Source organism: Chaetura pelagica, unplaced genomic scaffold (assembly GCF_000747805.2).
Source record: "Chaetura pelagica isolate M959 unplaced genomic scaffold, ChaPel_1.0 scaffold221, whole genome shotgun sequence".
Classification (NCBI taxonomy): domain Eukaryota; kingdom Metazoa; phylum Chordata; class Aves; order Apodiformes; family Apodidae; genus Chaetura; species Chaetura pelagica.
The window spans coordinates 11,720,318-11,736,218 of NW_009952533.1; the positions used below are offsets into that span (position 1 = coordinate 11,720,318).

Below are 15,901 nucleotides of genomic sequence, written 5' to 3' on the forward strand. Positions count from 1 at the left end.
TAAAAAGCTATGCACAGAAGCTGAGACGTTCCTTCTTTCCTGCTTTCTCCTGCTACCAGAATTGTATAACTGCATTAGAGGAATCTGGCTGGTACTTTCTGTTTAAATTGGGGTCTCTCTTGTCTACATGGACAAAGACTAAAATACCTGTTAGCAAGGCTGCTTGGCTATGTACGTTTTGTGGAAGGCTCAGGGTGTGCTGGATGTAGCTGCTGTTCTGCCAGAAGCTTTTATATGTTGTTGCCCGTCTCCCTGTGTAGTTGCTGTCCTTTTCACTGGAGTGTTCTCTTGGTGTCGGGAGCTTTGATGCTGCAATTTCATAATGTTTGCAGCTAAGAAAGTAAATTAATAATCATAGAATCCTTGAATGGTTTGGGTGCAAAGGGACCTTGAAGATCATCTAGTTCCAACCTCGCTGCCATAGGCAGGGATGCCTCCCACCAGACCTGATACACAGAATACAGTGCGTTTCTCAGAGAGTACAGAGGTGCCCCACGTGTCGGCAGTGCTGCTGTGCCCGGGCAGAGGGACGTGCTGGGAGGCAATGCGTGCTCGGGTTCCCTCTGGACACGTCCCTGATACCGCTTCTGGCTGCAGTCACGCCGGGCGGGAAGGTGAAGCTGAGAGTGGGGTTTCTGGAGGAGCGAGCATGCCCTGCCCCACAGCGTGGAGAGGGAAGGTGCCCCCGCTCCCTCGCCCTCCCAGCAGCTGCTGCTTCATTTCAGTTTCTGTTCTGGCTTCTGACTTCAGGAGCCGCGGGGGAGGAGCCTGCCCACCCAGCACCCTGGTTCTGCCTTGCCGAGCTATTTCCATTAAGAAAACCAGCTCGAAGTTTCTAATTGGTAGCAGAAAGTCTCCACCAATACGCAGGAAGTTTATGTCTTTTTTTTTTTTTCATAGCTAGAAGAACTTGGCATCAGGACAAAACTTGCTTTTAATTGTTCTCTGACAGTGTTTTGTGGTTTCTTTTTTTTTGGCTGGGAGAGTAGAAGCACAAAGATTTTGGGTTTGTTTTTAGACCTGAGGCTTCCTGGTTTTCAAAGTTTACTTGCTTAACTGCAGGAAGGCAAGGGTTTGGGTTCAGACTTGGGGCACAGCGCTGAGTTTCTGCCCTTCTGACTCTCTATGACAAGAAACCAGAGGTCATAGTTTTCTACACTCTCTCTCTTGTGTGGAACCTGGCTTCCTTACAGGGAAGTGTGAGACCACACCTGCTTCCCGCATGCTTTGTACCCATGAGAAAACAATCTAGGGTAAAATATGCCGAGCTTAACAACTGAAATGCCTGCCTTTAGCCCAGGTTGACTGCCCAGCACTGCTTGGCACAAGGAAGTTGGTGAATTGTGTCTAAGCACCAGCAAAGCCAGTGCTTAGAATAGAGTGGTGTGGGAAGGAACATCAATGACCTCAAGCTATTTTGAAAGCTGGATAAAATGGCAGAAAATGCAAAAACCTTGAAAAGAGACAAATACAGGTAAAGACAGTGGCAGTAAGGGAGATGTGCAAAAGGCTGCCTGCTGAAGGGCAATGGCAGCCAGCTCAGTTGGGCGATCAAACTGCCCACATTTTTTGCACTAACTGTCCCATTTCCCTTCCATCTCTTTTAGAAGAGCAACTAGGAATGGCTGTCCCAAGCGTTGTGACCATCCAGCCTCAGTATGGCATGGTGGGACCCACTGCCTCGAGGAACATCTGGCAGACAGGCCTGATGGACTGCTGCACTGACTGTGGTGTCTGTGAGTGCCTCGGGCAGTCCTGTCTCTCAGCTGTCAGCAGTGATGTGCTGCAGTTGGTCCCACACCCCCGTGGGACACTTTTCTCTCGCTGGGAGCCTGGTCCTCCCAGTTCCTCCTCCAATGCTGGCAGGACCAGGCGGGCAGGCAGAGCCTCATCCACCTCTGTGTTTCTCCCTCTGCCAGGCTGCTGCGGGTTATTCTGCTTCCCCTGCCTCGGCTGCCAAGTGGCTGGGGACATGAATGAGTGCTGCCTGTGCGGGACCAGCGTGGCTTTGAGGACCATGTACCGCACCAGATACAACATCTCGGTCAGTGGTTAACCCTTCCCCTCACCTGGTCACTGGTTAACCCTCCCCCTCACCATGCTGAAAGACGAAGTGCTCCTGAGGCCTCTTTCTGTGTACCCTAGGAATGAGCAAGGTGTGATAATGCTCTGTGCTCACCCTTTCTTTCACTTGTATATCCTGCATGATGCTGAGAGCACAGGAGTTGGGATGTGCTCAGCCAAGCTGATGCCTGGGCTACTGTCCAACAGTGCACATTGATTGGACACAGTTACTTCCCAGTATGTGTTGTGCCTTCAGCTGCCACCAACCACAGCAGCTGGCAAAGACTTGGCTGCTTTCCTGTGCCACCCCAAGTCCTTGAAAGATGGGAAAGTTCTGATGGCCCAAGTCCAGTTTGCCCAAATTATCTTTTTCTGTGTGTGTTTTCCCCCAGCTTTAACTCCAAAGCCAAAAGGTAAGTAGTTATCTGCAGCCTGCAGAAAGGGCTCCCTTCTTCCTTTCTATAGTGTCGGGGGTTCCCTCGCCCCTGTTTTTAGTGCCTACTACTAGGGATGCTAAAGCCAGCCTGATAACAAAGCGCACACCATGTGGAATATGATCGACATTTTCCTGTCCAAAATACGGTTTTTTTGGGAAGCCTATATCTCTAACCAGTTTTTTCCTAACAGGGGTCCATTTGCTCTGACTACTGTATCACCATGTGGTGCCCTATGTGCTCCGTTTGCCAAATCAAGAGAGACATCAATCGGAGGAGGGATCTGGGCATATTCTGGTAAGCTGGGCATGATGCTGGTTTTAAAGCTGCAGTTGCACATGGCCAAGCAGTTTCCTGGAGTCTCTCCTGCCAACACCTGACATAAGACACAGGGTTGCTGCAGTGGGGAAATGGCTGTGGACAAGTGACAAGAATGACCTGTCCTGCAGCAAAATGTTACTGGGAACCTCATGCAGGACAGAGGGGGAAGGAGTGGACACACACACACGGTGTGGTGAGACATGGCCCTGGTCCCTGACCCTCCTCTCCCATCCTGTTGCAGATGCTGCCATCCTCTCTGCACTGCTGCCCTGGCTGTTGGGAAAGGCACCAAAAAGCTGAGCCTTTGCCTTGATTACAATTGACTCCTTCTTTCTTCAGAAACGTTATGAATAAACAGCAGTTTACCTTCCTGCCTCTGTGTGTGTCACTCTTGCATTGCCTGAGAGCACCGATCCATCTGTCTCAGGACCACAAACCTTGTAAAGGGCAGGTACAGGTTCTGTCTGTGCTGTGGGGTGAGTCTGTGTTGTAGTGCTCCCACCTGCCTAAACCCCAGATGGCCCAGACAATAGTGTACAGTCCCTGGAAATACAGAAAACTAGATTTTTAGCCTAGGAGAGGTAATGACCAGGAATGGGGAGAAGGGGAGAAAAGAAATACCATGATGCCAGCTCATCCAGCACAGCGTGGTATGATTTCAGAGCTGTACCTCGAGGCAGCACCTGTGTCACCCCGTGGAGTTACGGTCAGTTCTTCCTTAGGCTTAATGAAGGAAAGGTGCTGTGCCTCCAGTGGCACATGGCTTAAGGCAGCACAGGAGCCAGAATGCTAACTGTCCTTTTCTGAAAACCCTTACTGAAAGTGGTGTGTCCCATTGGAGCTCTGGGCCTGCAGGATGCTGGGGTGGGGAAAGGCAAGGTGGGGCAGCAGGAGCATGTCAGAAGCAGCAGAAAGCTTGCTCTTCATCAGGGAAGGTGCAAATTTGCAAAACAGCACCTAAAATGGCATCTGGTCTGTTAGAGGGAGCAGAGGTCGCTCACCAGGGAACACCCACAGCATATAAAGGGTGAGAACCAGGAAAGACATGTCTCCTGGGACAAGGGCGGCTCTGCAGGTATGTATGGCTTGGCTTTGCGTTGGCAAGAGCTGCAGTGCAAAACTGGGAACTGCTAGAGGTCGAAGTGGTATTGCTGGGGAAGGGGAAGCAGTGGAAACAGGTGAGGTTTTCTACCTGGAAAACTGTTTCAGAGCTAAACCAGAGCGTGCCAGGTGCTGCTGAGGGCCATCTCGACAGAAGTGGGCAGCAGAGATAAAAGGATGGCAGCTTTTGTACTTTTGGAGAGCAAAGGAAAAAAGCCCCTCTTGCAGCCTGCCTGCAAAGGGCACAGTGTGTACGTGGCCGTGAGCACTGCTCAGCACATTTTCACTGTGGACTGCTATTAATTTGGCAGTGGGGGAGCACCTCTTTTGGCATGGGAGGCTGGTGGGGTCCTGCCCCTACACCTCCTGTTGCCGCTCATGCTCCTGTGCTGTCCCTGTCTGGGACCCCGCGCTGTCCCTGCATGGAACCACATGCTGTCCCTGCACCATATCCCTGCCACACGGCCCATCTTTAGTCCATCCCCTCTTGTGGTTCATGCTTCTTTTTAAATCATCCCATGTCTAGGCTCCCCATAGGGGCTCCTGCTTTGGCATGTCATAGGGTGGCAGGAATTCCCTGCGTACAGCTGGACAGGGCAGGGGGTGTCTAGCGAGGGCTGATGGGTGCTGTGGCCTCTGTTACACCCATTGCTGGTGAGGTTGCCTGCACTTGCTACAGAGGCCCCTGCCATCAGCTGGGTGACTTGTACCACAGAGGGCACAGCAGCATTTTTATGCTCAACAGCCCTGTTCAGTAGCAGCAGGAAAACACTTTGTATTTTAACCCTCAGTGGAGGCTGGTGACTGAAGCAATCCCATGAGTTGTCACTCTGCCCATCAAGGCAGCTTGTCACCTAATAGTATCAGATACCAGAGAGGGTTAGCCCAGCCACGCTGCTATTACCTTCAGAAAGCTGCAAAAAGTCATATGCAAATAACATGGAGACTTTTTACAAGCCTGCTTCCCTCTTACAGCATAATTCATCATCCCTTTTCCTCTCCATGTACTACCCTGGGACATACAAAGGTTGGCCATATGACAACAGGCTGTGTCTGACAGCAGAGATGTTCTCATGCCAGTTGGGGTGCTGCAGGAGCTGCCAGTAGTGACAATAGTCACTACAAAAGCAGTGTCTCTCTGGTGTCAGCCATGGGTAATGACATCACCTGAGTGTTGGGCACAGTAATATATTTATTCCACTGTATTCTCAGAGACTTGCATTTAATACTTAAATTCTGTGTAGATGTGTCACTATAATGTGAAAACCATCCAATTCCCTTTATAGTGTTTTAACAGAATTTAAAGGGATTAAAGCCATCATCCCTTGCTGCAAGATGTAAATGCTTCTCCTGTTTTTGCTCCTCACAGTGTGCCAAAACTCTGCTGCTCCCTTGTCACACAAGGGCAGGGGAGGGCTGCTTGGTGGGCATCCCCAGCTGTCACCCAGGCAGGCAGGACAAAGGCATCTAAGCTGGGCAGGGGAAGGCAGGACACAAAGTGTCCAAAGGTGTTCTGTTAAACACCTGTAATGCCCACTGCAGAAGAGGAACTCCCCTGGGAGCTGCACTGGGACTCCTCCCAGGAAGAGGAGCAGCAGCCCAGTTACAGGGTGCAAAGCTCAGGCTGCTTCCCTGTTGATGATTTCTTTGCTGGGGATGTGTGGCTGTGCATTGGAAGCAGGAGAGAGTCCTTGTAGCTGTAAGAGCACGGGATCCTTGCATCTCATCCATTCCCATGCTGCTTAGCAGGGCAGTGCAGAGCTTGGGCACAGGGCAGGTAGTGTGTCTGCACGGGACTTCCTATGGGAACATCCTGTTTATTTTCCTTTTCCTTTTTTAAAATAAAGCTTCAAAGCTGAAGTGAGAATGGCAGAGGGTGGTACCTTGCAGGGGGTGGCAGGAAGGGAAGGGATGGCACATGGAGGTGGAGATGGAGGTGCAGGTGGAGTCCTTATATGAGTCAGATGAGTTTGAGGATGGTGCTGCAGAACAGGAGCTCTGCTGCTCTTGAAGGCTGCAGCCCCTCACTTGGGAAGGAGTGGGGCTTCAGAGGCCACGGTGGCCCAGGGAACCATGGAAGAGGAGATGAGGATGAGGCACTGGCACAGACAGGCAGGTGGAAGAGGGGTGGGAACTGGTGATTGGGCTTAGAGTGAAGGAAAGGGACAAGGAAAACCCGCTGCCTTGAAACCTGCTAAGAAAGCAGACGAAGAAGGAAGGAAAAGAGAGAGGCAAACAAGCTGAGATGCTCAAGGAACAAAGCAAAGATTAAGTAGACTCTCAGATCTTGGGAAAGCCAGGGCCAAGCTGTAGTAGCTTTGGGACACTGGAAACATTTAAAAAAAACCCAAAAACCATTTTAAGCAGATAATGATGGAAGATGAACTGAGGATCAGAAGACAGGATTGAAGAGTTGAAGCACTGAGGCTCTGAAGCAGAAGGACCTCTGTTTTTAAAGAGGCCTTTTAGCTGTATAGGCAGGGAGATGAGGTGCTGCTGTTTTATGGGAGGACTCTGCTGCAAACGACAGCAGCGGCTCCTGGCAGAGCTGCGCCCCTACTTTGTGGTGGGCAGGGTAGTATCCTGGCAGAGGGGACCTCTCAGAGACCTGTGCTCCCTCTCCATCTTCAAATGCAGCAGCCTGAGCAAGACAACCCCTTCAGAAACCCCTGAGGCGTTTTTTTCTGATAGGTTTTCCTTCCAAACCACAAACTGCCTGGAGGGACTCAACCCCACACCAGCAATGGCCTCTCACTGTATGGTGACAGTCCAGCCCCAGCTCTGGGCTGCCCCGCGGGTGGGCCAGTGGCAGACAGGGCTGATGGACTGCGGCTCCGACGGCGGTGTCTGTGAGTATTGCTGTACCACTTGCTCCTGGTGTTGGCACACAATGTGTTTTCTGGCATTTTCCCGCTCCTTCTGTGGCATCGACCCTGCTGCAAAGCCCACTTCTGTGGGTACCAGCAGCAGAGCAGCTCTTGCCTGAAGTCAAGAGCCACAGCTCCCACAGCCACATCCCCAGCCAGCTTTTCCCCCCCTCCTCCTCCTTTGCACCCCTCAGCCAGGTCTGTGTCTTGCTGTCCCACAGGTCTTTGCGGAACCTTCTGCTTCTTCTGCCTCTCCTGCCAGGTGGCTGGGGACATGAATGAGTGCTGCTTGTGTGGCTCCAGCGTGGCCATGAGGACCCTGTACCGCACCCGATACAACATCCCTGTCAGTGAGGGACCGTGAGGCCTGCCCTGCTGGCAGCAGCGCCCACAGACTGGGTGCTGGGCTGCAGGCTCGGGGCAGGAGAAAGGGGCACCCGAGGGGAAGAGCATCAGCAGGGAGTCGCATGGGCAGCCCTGCAGGCAGGGAGCCAGGAAAACACCTGCATCCTTGCCATGAGCCGGGGGTAATCCCACTGCAGACTGCCTCATCCCAGTCCTTGCCATGTGCTGTGGGGCTGGCAATGAGCTGCCCACGGGTGTGACAATAAAAAACAGGAAAACTTAGAATCTGACGTGGGAAGGGGTTGTTCATACAATGTCCCTTGCTCTGCAGGGTTCCATTCTGGCTGACTACCTGTCCAGTGTGTGCCTCCCCATGTGCTCACTCTGCCAGCTGAAAAGAGACATCAATTGGAGGAAGGAGCGGGGCATATTCTGGTAAGCTGGGTATGCACATGCAAAGACACGTGCTGTGGTGAGGCACAGCCCTGCTCCCTGACACACCTTTCCCATCCACTGCAGATATGTACTTGTGGAACTCTGTGAAGCTGCCTTGGGTAGGAGTTACTGCTGCCCTGGCCTTTGGGAAATGCACCACGGCAGGTTTGCCTTGATTGTGGTTGATTCCCCCTTCCCTGGATCAGAAATAAACAGCAGAGTTTGCCTTCCTGTCCATGTGTTACTTATTTCTCTGTGTCCTGCAGCACCAGAAAATAGTATTGTACTTTCTTACTGCTGTGCAGACATAGCAATACTGACATTATGAGATAAAGGAGATTTTCTGTTGCGAACCCACATTGGGATGAGACCAAGCCACATTTATGAGAAGATAAGATTAAAAAAAACCCCAAACAAGAAAGCAAAAGCTAAGCCTGCTACAGACAGCTCAGCTTCTTTTCTATGGACACCCTGCTCTTGGGCAGGCCCAAGAGCATGGAACCCACCCCTGTTTCCACCTGAACAGTCCCCAGCACTAAGACACAGAAGGAGACAGCAGAAGAGTGATGGTTACAGTGTGGGGATCACATTCCCACTCAGCTTTCTCCACACAAACCTTGCTAGAAGCCCAAAGCATGGGAGTTGCTTTTCCATGGGGTGAGAACCTTGCATCTGCAGGTGTGAGTGCTGGGTCCACCACACTGTGGTGGAAGAGTCAGAACAATCTGCACCTTGCCAGGACTTGGGGGTCAGTGGTTTATCCATTACCTGGCAAAGAACACAGAAGAGGAAACTCTGGGGCTGGTGTTGCTTTGCAGCCACTGGGAGCTGGCTCAAATTGTTTTAAGCTTTGATGCTTTTAAAAGAAAAAGGTTCTTTTTGCCCAGAGTGGGCAGTGGGCTGGAGCTGCACAGGGTGTTTCTGTCCTGGCACCTTCAAAACAGAAGTGGCTTTTATTAAAAAATACCTTTTCCCCAGCCCCTTGTTTTCACCCCTGTAACTCCTGTTGCATTTTCCACAGTGTCTGCAGCACCACTGCACCCTTGTCATGAAGAGGTGGGCATACCCTGCTGACAGTGCATACACAAGTGTTTGCACACACGGAACTCACATGCACAGAGAAGTAGAAGGCCTATCATCTGGTCCTCACTTGGGAGAAGAGACCAACCCTCACCTCCCTTCAGTCTCCTTTCAGATAGTTGTAGAGAGCAGTAAGGTCTCCCATCAGCCTTCTCCAAACTAAACAGTCCCAGTTCCCTCCAGCCTCTCCTCATAGCACTTGTTCTCCAGACCCTTCACAATCTCAGTTGCTCTTCTCTGGACTCACTCCAGCACCTCAATGTCCCTCCTGTAGTGAGGGGCACAGAGCACAGTATTTGAGGTGCGCCCTCCCCAGTGCTGAGTACAGGGGCATTTAATTTTGGAAAATGAATCAAAGTTAATTTCTGTTGTATGGAAGTGCTCACAAGCTTCTCCTTAATCTGGGAATGGAAGATTATTTGACATCTTCATCTATTATCTACCATGCTCTGCCACTTGGGAATCTGAAGCCCAAACCTACTCGGTGGCACCATGTCCCTGCTGGCCTCTGTAACAGAAGATGGCAGCAGAACGTACAGTGGTATCTGTACTTGTAAAGCCAAATAGATTTCAGTGTAGGTAACATTAAGTCCCCAAATTTGTCCCTTCTTTATTTCTTAATAACTCTGCACTAATTTATTTGTCATTTGTATGGTTATGTTGGCCCTCTTATGCTTCATTTCACCTTTGGCTTTGTTTCAGAACATACAGTTGACACAAGGGAAGCTAACATGACACAAACACATTCCTTCTGCTGGCTGTTGGCTGTATGTAGCAACCAAAAGCCCTTTCATTCTAGTCTATTTACCTGTCAGTGAGACTTGAACATTTTCCAAGGCACAGAACAGGGACTGATCTTAGCCTCACTCTAACTCAGTTACTGGCAATAACTTCAGCTTTGGCTCTGCTGCTTGACTTTGTGTGTGTCAATGCTGATTTAACCAGCTTGAAGGTCAGGCATTCTTGGGACAGATATGATAAATAACTCAGGTGCCACTGAGGCACTTTAAATCTGTGAACATTTTAAATAGTTAGACACCACTGGTCACTAAAAACAGTGGGATCTGCAAAGCTGAGATGTTTTCGGAAAATAACCTGTCCATAATTTTGACAAGGTCAGATGTTCTGGTGATTTAATGGTGTTGCACCCCATGGAGATTTAGGGACTCCACAGTGTACCTTGTGAATGCCTTTGGTCTCTAGTCCAGTGAGGTGAGTAGTCATACAGTAAGATGGTGTGCAGACTTCTCCCTTAATCATGCATCAGGGGTGTCATTTACAACGATCTCGGGATGGAATATTTTCTAAGTAACCTCTAAGAGGCCTCTGAAACCTGCCAGGCAGGTAGGCAAACAAAGGCGCTGAGATGTGGTCAGCCCGGAGCGTGTGTTTCTGCTTCAGTTCCACTAGAGTGCAGTTTTGCCACAGCCAGAGCTGAGAACAGCTAAAACCAAGGGTGCAGCAAATTCTCTCAGCATGCATTTTATCTCACTGAGATTCAGATGCAAGCTCTGTTACTTGGTTGCTTACAAATCCATATTCATTTTTTGAGCAGAACTAATACTAAAGGCTAAGAAGTCAAGACTTCGTAGTCGTCTTCTTTTCTTCTTTATAGGTTCAAATCAGAGATTTTGATGGTACTCTGAAATGCAAGTTAAACATTGATCATATTGGAATTAGATAATTTCCTAATGTTTGGCATATCCTTTCTTGTACTTTTTAAAATTACCTTGCTGAATCAGAATCTCCTTTAATACAAAATATGGAAGTGGCAGGGAATTTGCCAGAACATGGTAAGTAAGACATGCTCAGCATTTGAGATTGCACTGAACAGTACATTATGTTGATCCTGTAATACAGAAAGCACAGCTGAGTTAGTGTATTGTGTACCAGCACAGTAAGCTCAGAGAAAATTCCAAAATTAGATTGAACTTCTGAGCTTTCTGCAAAGGAAGAAAACAAGAAGTGGTAAGTTCTGATATTTTGTTAAAGAGATGGTTGCTTCTAAGCATAGACTTTTTTTGGTATTTCCAAACACTGAATCATCAATTAATTTAGTGCTTTTGTCATCTGCCAAAAAACTTTGCCTCCCCTCCTCCAAGCATTTTCAACAGGAGTATTTTTACCCTTGGAAAACTTTCACTGAAACCTGCTGATTTGTGTACTGTTTACAGCATTACTGCACTGTTTACAGCATTGCTAAATGTGTGCTGCATACCATGGTGATAAGGTCATTAGATTTCCCCTCTGAAAAATGTATTTTATAACCTAGCCCCCTGTGGCCTGCTTCACACCACAGCGAAGGTCACAGAGTCTCCCTTCCTGCAGCATGGACCTAGCCCTCCTGCATCAGCCCTTATGTCCTTTTTATATATATTACTAAATACTTGTGACAAGTTCCAGAGCAGCAGACCTGCGCAGAAATACTCTGTATAGAAAGCTTGTACAGGAAACTCAGCTAATACACAGGCAAGTTCCTTACCCTCAGACCAGGAAGCAGACCAGGAAAAAATTCAAACTCCCAGCTGCGGGAATGAATGACTGGTCAAACCACACGGGGTAAATGCGAATTAAGGCTGGCTAATAAGAAACATTAGTTCATCTAAGGTGAGTAATGAGGTTTCAATTCATTTCACCTAGGCCTGTCAGGATATCCAAATAGCTGTATCAAACACTGAAATAACTATAGTGTTTTTAAATTTTTCTGTGAAATATCAGTAATTATGAAAGTGCTTGTAGGGATGTCAGGGAAATTGTTTTTCAATTGCTTCTACCCGGGACCATTAGCTTTGTGTTAGTATGAGCCACACTTGTGGAGGAATTTTGCTCCAAGCAGACTTTCAAGAACTGGATATTTCATGAAAGCATTTGAATTGTCCTCACTTCCATCGTTGCCTTCTGATTATTTATGTTGCCCTCTGATGACTTAGGTTGTCCTCTGGTAGATTGTCCTCACAACTGTTTGGCCTGCAGCCCGCCAGGCACGTGGCAGGGAAGGCAGCTGGCCCAGAGTCTTTCTGTAACCCTAATCCCTACTCTTAAACATAAAGACTCTTTAAAAGCTATGCTATAGAGCCATATTTTCAAAAATACCTGTCATCTACAATAATTGAACACAGAGTGAATCGAGCTGACTGATTTATTGGGAGCAGAGTAAGGCCTAGCTGAGCACTTTACAGGGTAGCCTGAGAAGAGCCTCAAGGTTCAGAGAACCTTGAACCAGCTTTCATTATTCAGAAAGCTAGAAACTCTTCCAAAGCATACCCTATGTTGGGAATGCTGCCTGAGCTGCTCAAGTAGTTATGTCATGTTTGCCTTGAGCCATTATGGCAGCTGGTTGTGAGCATTACTCACCATATCCTCTTAGAAAAACCCTGCCTTAAATACTGGCAGATGAGCAAAGGCAGGATGGAGAGAGGAACACCCCGAGGTCTTTGTCCAACAGAGTGGGTATCAGCCAATTGAATCAGAACCAGTGAGAGCAAAACCTGCTTCTATAATAAGCAGTAGCTTTCCTTATGCCTCCTAACAATGTTTTGGCCTCACGAAGGAAGGACTTGTGATTGTGACATTCATGGTACCCCAGACATATTACTGCTGGGTTTAGTTTGTGTTCCTAATTAAAGCTGGAATGGCTCATGGCTCTCTGCATCTTTCCATCACATGAAGTCTCTTGACATTATTTATGCAACTGCTAAGTGACACAGAAACACATCTGAGGGAGAAGCAGAGAGGAACAAATGGCTCAAGAAAGGTTAGGGCAATACCACATGGCTGCTTGATTGCTTCTGAGGAATGGAAAGAGAAATTCTGCTCTTCTTGAACACCTCTCTCTCTGTTCTTTGTTAGCAAAATGAGTATATGGGTTATGACATCACAGGCTTAATTTTCCTTGTATTGCTTTGGAGGGCCACAAATGCACACAAAGCAATAAAGCAGAAATGTGAATGTTCTCTTAAAACTGCCAGCAATTGGCTGCCACTCAGACAGTACAATTTCTCTTTGTGCTTTATGCTGCAGACACTCTCAGATTATGGCAAGATGCTTAAAAATATTCTGCATATTTCAGGAACATCTGTTGGCCTATCAGAATGGGAGAACCCCATCAGAAATGCCACTAATAGGTGTTCATACTGAAAATCCAGGTATGTGGCAGGAGTTCAGCATTGTCTTGAAGCTAGTGGGTTTTTTTGTTTGTTTTGTTTTGTTTTTGTTTTGTTTTGTTTTTTGTTTTGTTTTGTTTTGTCATGGTATACCAGACTGAAATCTAGCATGCTGAAGTTCAACAAGGGGAAGTGTAGAGTTTTGCATTTGGGGAAGAGAAACACCATGTACCAGTACAGGTTGGGGGCTGACCTGCTGGAGAGTAGTGTAGGTGAAAGGGACCTGGGGGTCCTGGTAGACAGAAGGATGACCATGAGCCAGCAATGTGCCCTGGTAGCCAAGAAGGCCAATGGCATCCTGGGGTGCATTAGAAAGGGTGTGGTTAGTAGGTCAAGGGAAGTTCTCCTCCCCCTCTATTCTGCCTTGGTGAGGCCTCATCTGGAGTATTGTGTCCAGTTCTGGGCCCCTCAGTTCAAGAAGGACAGGGAACTGCTCGAAAGAGTCCAGCGCAAAGCCACAAAGATGATGAAGGGAGTGGAACATCTCCCTTATGAGGAAAGGCTGAGGGAGCTGGGTCTCTTTAGCTTGGAGAAAAGGAGACTGAGGGGTGACCTCATCAATGTTTACAAATATGTAAGGGGTGAGTGTCAGGGGGACGGAGTTAGGCTTTTCTCAGTGATGACCAGTGATAGGACAAGGGGTAATGGGTGTAAATTGGAGCATAGGAAGTTCAAGGTGAATATCCGAAAAAATTTTTTTACTGTAAGAGTGACAGAGCACTGGAACAGACTGCCCAGGGAGGTTGTGGAGTCTCCCTCACTGGAGACATTCAAAACCCACCTGGATGAGTTCCTGTGTGATGTACTCTAGGTGACCCTGCTCTGGCAGGGGGGTTGGGACTAGATGATCTTTCGAGGTCCCTTCCAACCCCTAGGATTCTATGATTCTATGATTCTATGCAGGAAAGGTCTACAGACTCATCAGTGGTACAGAACAAGTTTTGTACGAGGAGCAATGTAATGGATGAGCAGGTTCAAAGCAAATGTAAGAAAATGCTTTCTCATGTAACATGCAGCTAATCTGTGGAACTCGTCACCACAGGATGGTGTGGATGCTAAAAGCTTACAAAGGTTCAAAAAGAGAATGAATAAATTCTGGAAAAATAGAAAAATCACTGGAGAGTGCTAATCCACATTACCACATCCTGTTCAAAGGGCCTTATGTCTTGGATTACTGTAAGCTTCAGTGTACCTGGAAAATATCACTTTGATCTTGCTTTGGTCTTATCCTCATACGTAGACATCTGCTACTGGCCATTCTCCAAAACAATAAAAAAACAAGTAGAACTTTTGCATTACAGAGAGCAAGAAATTTCACAAATGTTTGTTCTGCAGTTAGATCCTTAAAATTAAACAAACACTCCTGCCACTTAGCATGGTTTATGTACAGTCAATCAGGAAGTTTTCATATAAACTACAAAGATTAGCAAATAACAGGCCCAGGCTGATTTCTTTATTTCAGCATAACATACTGTTTCCTTTGAAATCAAGCACAGTAAATATGAAAAGTTTGCTTTATATTTTATGTACTTAAAAAATATTGCAGTGACACAGGAGTTTTCCAATTTGCAGAAAAATTCCACTCTTAAATATTTTCCCTGCCCTGAAGGGCTTCTAGCCTTTAACACTTTAGCTCTCCAGATCTGGGGCTCTTACATATGTGGGCATTTTTGCTCTAGGTTGTAATCAAGCAAACAGAGGCTGTGACAAAAGAGCTTCATTTTTAAAGAAGCCCATCATGAAAATCTAAATCAAGAAAAAAACCCAACTATTCTAAGTGTCTCCAGCTAAGGCTAGAAACACAGTGAAATGAGGCTTTGAAGGGCAAAATGAGAGCATAAAAGAAAATGAGGAGTGAAGAAAAGGAAGAGAGTTTAGATGAGGTTAGAGATGCATTAAAAAACAACAACAAAAGAACAACACATTAGACACATTAAAAATCATACCGTGAAGAAAAGGCCAATGGCCTTGCTCATAGACTGATGGTTTTGCAGGGCGGAGGTGGGACTATGTTACACTTCACAGCCCTGACTTGACCTAGTCTGACTGACAGTCTTTCTTTCCAATTTCCCAACCATTAAGGATTTAATTTGGTTCTTACTGCCTCTGTTGTCCCTGAGTGTTCATCTCTTCCTATTTAGAAAAATGCCTTGTATCCTGCAGGGGCATAATGAAAACTCTGTGTGCTATTTTTATTTAAACACAAAGCAATCCAGATTCTGGGTCCATCTCCTTTTCATTTCTAATCTGCGCAATAAATACATCATTTTTAGAAATGAACCGATTTTGCCATCCACATTCTTTGCAAGACATGAAATAGTTTTGAGTTGTTGAATAGAATGTGTCTTAGGTGTACTGTGTGAACCAAATGAAGTTTGAAAATGTTTTGGTCAAGATGTTTTGGTCTGTATGTTATGCTTTGTTGACTTGGAAAGGTTCCAAGTCAGAAGAGGGCTTAAATTTTGCTGAAATGTCCTTGCAATAATTTAGCTCCTAGACAATGTTTGTACTTTAGCAAGAGCTGCATAAGGCTAACAGTGAGCCCAAAGAAGTTTAAACTGTTTAGTGAGACCTTTCAAAGGCAATCTTTCTGTTGAAAGGCATTAAGGTCTCATGAAAAAAGGTGTTTCCTCATATCAGCTGATATTCACGGATTTATGTCAGGGCTTGAGAATCCAAACAAGAAAAGCAAAGCATTGGAATGTATTTGTGGATTTAAATGTTTCCCCTTTTGTTGTGAAACACACACAAGATTTTAGATAAACAACTAGCCTCTGCCATAATAATCTGACCTGAAATACTCAATTTTAAACTGATATGCACTGTAAAACATCAACCCCAAACATGCAGAACAAACAAACAGTAGTGCCTTAATATGAAAACAAGGGGCAAATGGTGTTGGGGTTTTTCAAGTCAGTCATCTTTGGTGTAACCCTTCTGTAAATCATGTCAACAAAATTAACACTGACTTTAGTGGAGCAGGCCTCTCAGTTAGCGCTGAACAGCTACAACCCCTGCTGCACACATGAGCACATACTGCCAGTTACCTTTGGCCTGAGCGATGGCACACACAGATTGGGTCCTCCAGCAG

The 15,901-nt window shown here is 47.0% G+C and overlaps 2 protein-coding genes across 2 annotated transcripts; both read left to right on the plus strand.

The window, feature by feature from the left end:
• Window positions 1-1,621: 1,621 nt before the first annotated feature.
• LOC104398799 (placenta-specific gene 8 protein-like) lies at window positions 1,622-2,799 on the plus strand. The gene is made up of 3 exons (XM_010008952.1): window positions 1,622-1,736; window positions 1,920-2,044; window positions 2,692-2,799. The coding sequence occupies exons 1-3, from the start codon at window positions 1,622-1,624 to the stop codon at window positions 2,797-2,799; spliced, it is 348 nt and encodes a 115-aa protein (XP_010007254.1).
• A 3,864-nt stretch (window positions 2,800-6,663) lies between these two features.
• On the plus strand, window positions 6,664-7,571 carry LOC104398800 (placenta-specific gene 8 protein-like). The gene is made up of 3 exons (XM_010008954.1): window positions 6,664-6,769; window positions 7,009-7,133; window positions 7,464-7,571. The coding sequence occupies exons 1-3, from the start codon at window positions 6,664-6,666 to the stop codon at window positions 7,569-7,571; spliced, it is 339 nt and encodes a 112-aa protein (XP_010007256.1).
• The last annotated feature ends 8,330 nt before the right edge of the window (window positions 7,572-15,901 follow it).

Bases quoted from the DNA above. Each gene is read 5' to 3' on its own strand.
- LOC104398799 (XM_010008952.1), top strand. From the start codon at position 1,622: ATGGCTGTCCCAAGCGTTGTGACCATCCAGCCTCAGTATGGCATGGTG. The intron at 1,737-1,919 runs GTGAGTGCCTCG...TCCCTCTGCCAG, and splicing joins CTGCACTGACTGTGGTGTCT to GCTGCTGCGGGTTATTCTGC. The intron at 2,045-2,691 runs GTCAGTGGTTAA...TTTTCCTAACAG, and splicing joins GCACCAGATACAACATCTCG to GGGTCCATTTGCTCTGACTA.
- LOC104398800 (XM_010008954.1), top strand. From the start codon at position 6,664: ATGGCCTCTCACTGTATGGTGACAGTCCAGCCCCAGCTCTGGGCTGCC. The intron at 6,770-7,008 runs GTGAGTATTGCT...GCTGTCCCACAG, and splicing joins CGGCTCCGACGGCGGTGTCT to GTCTTTGCGGAACCTTCTGC. The intron at 7,134-7,463 runs GTCAGTGAGGGA...CTTGCTCTGCAG, and splicing joins GCACCCGATACAACATCCCT to GGTTCCATTCTGGCTGACTA.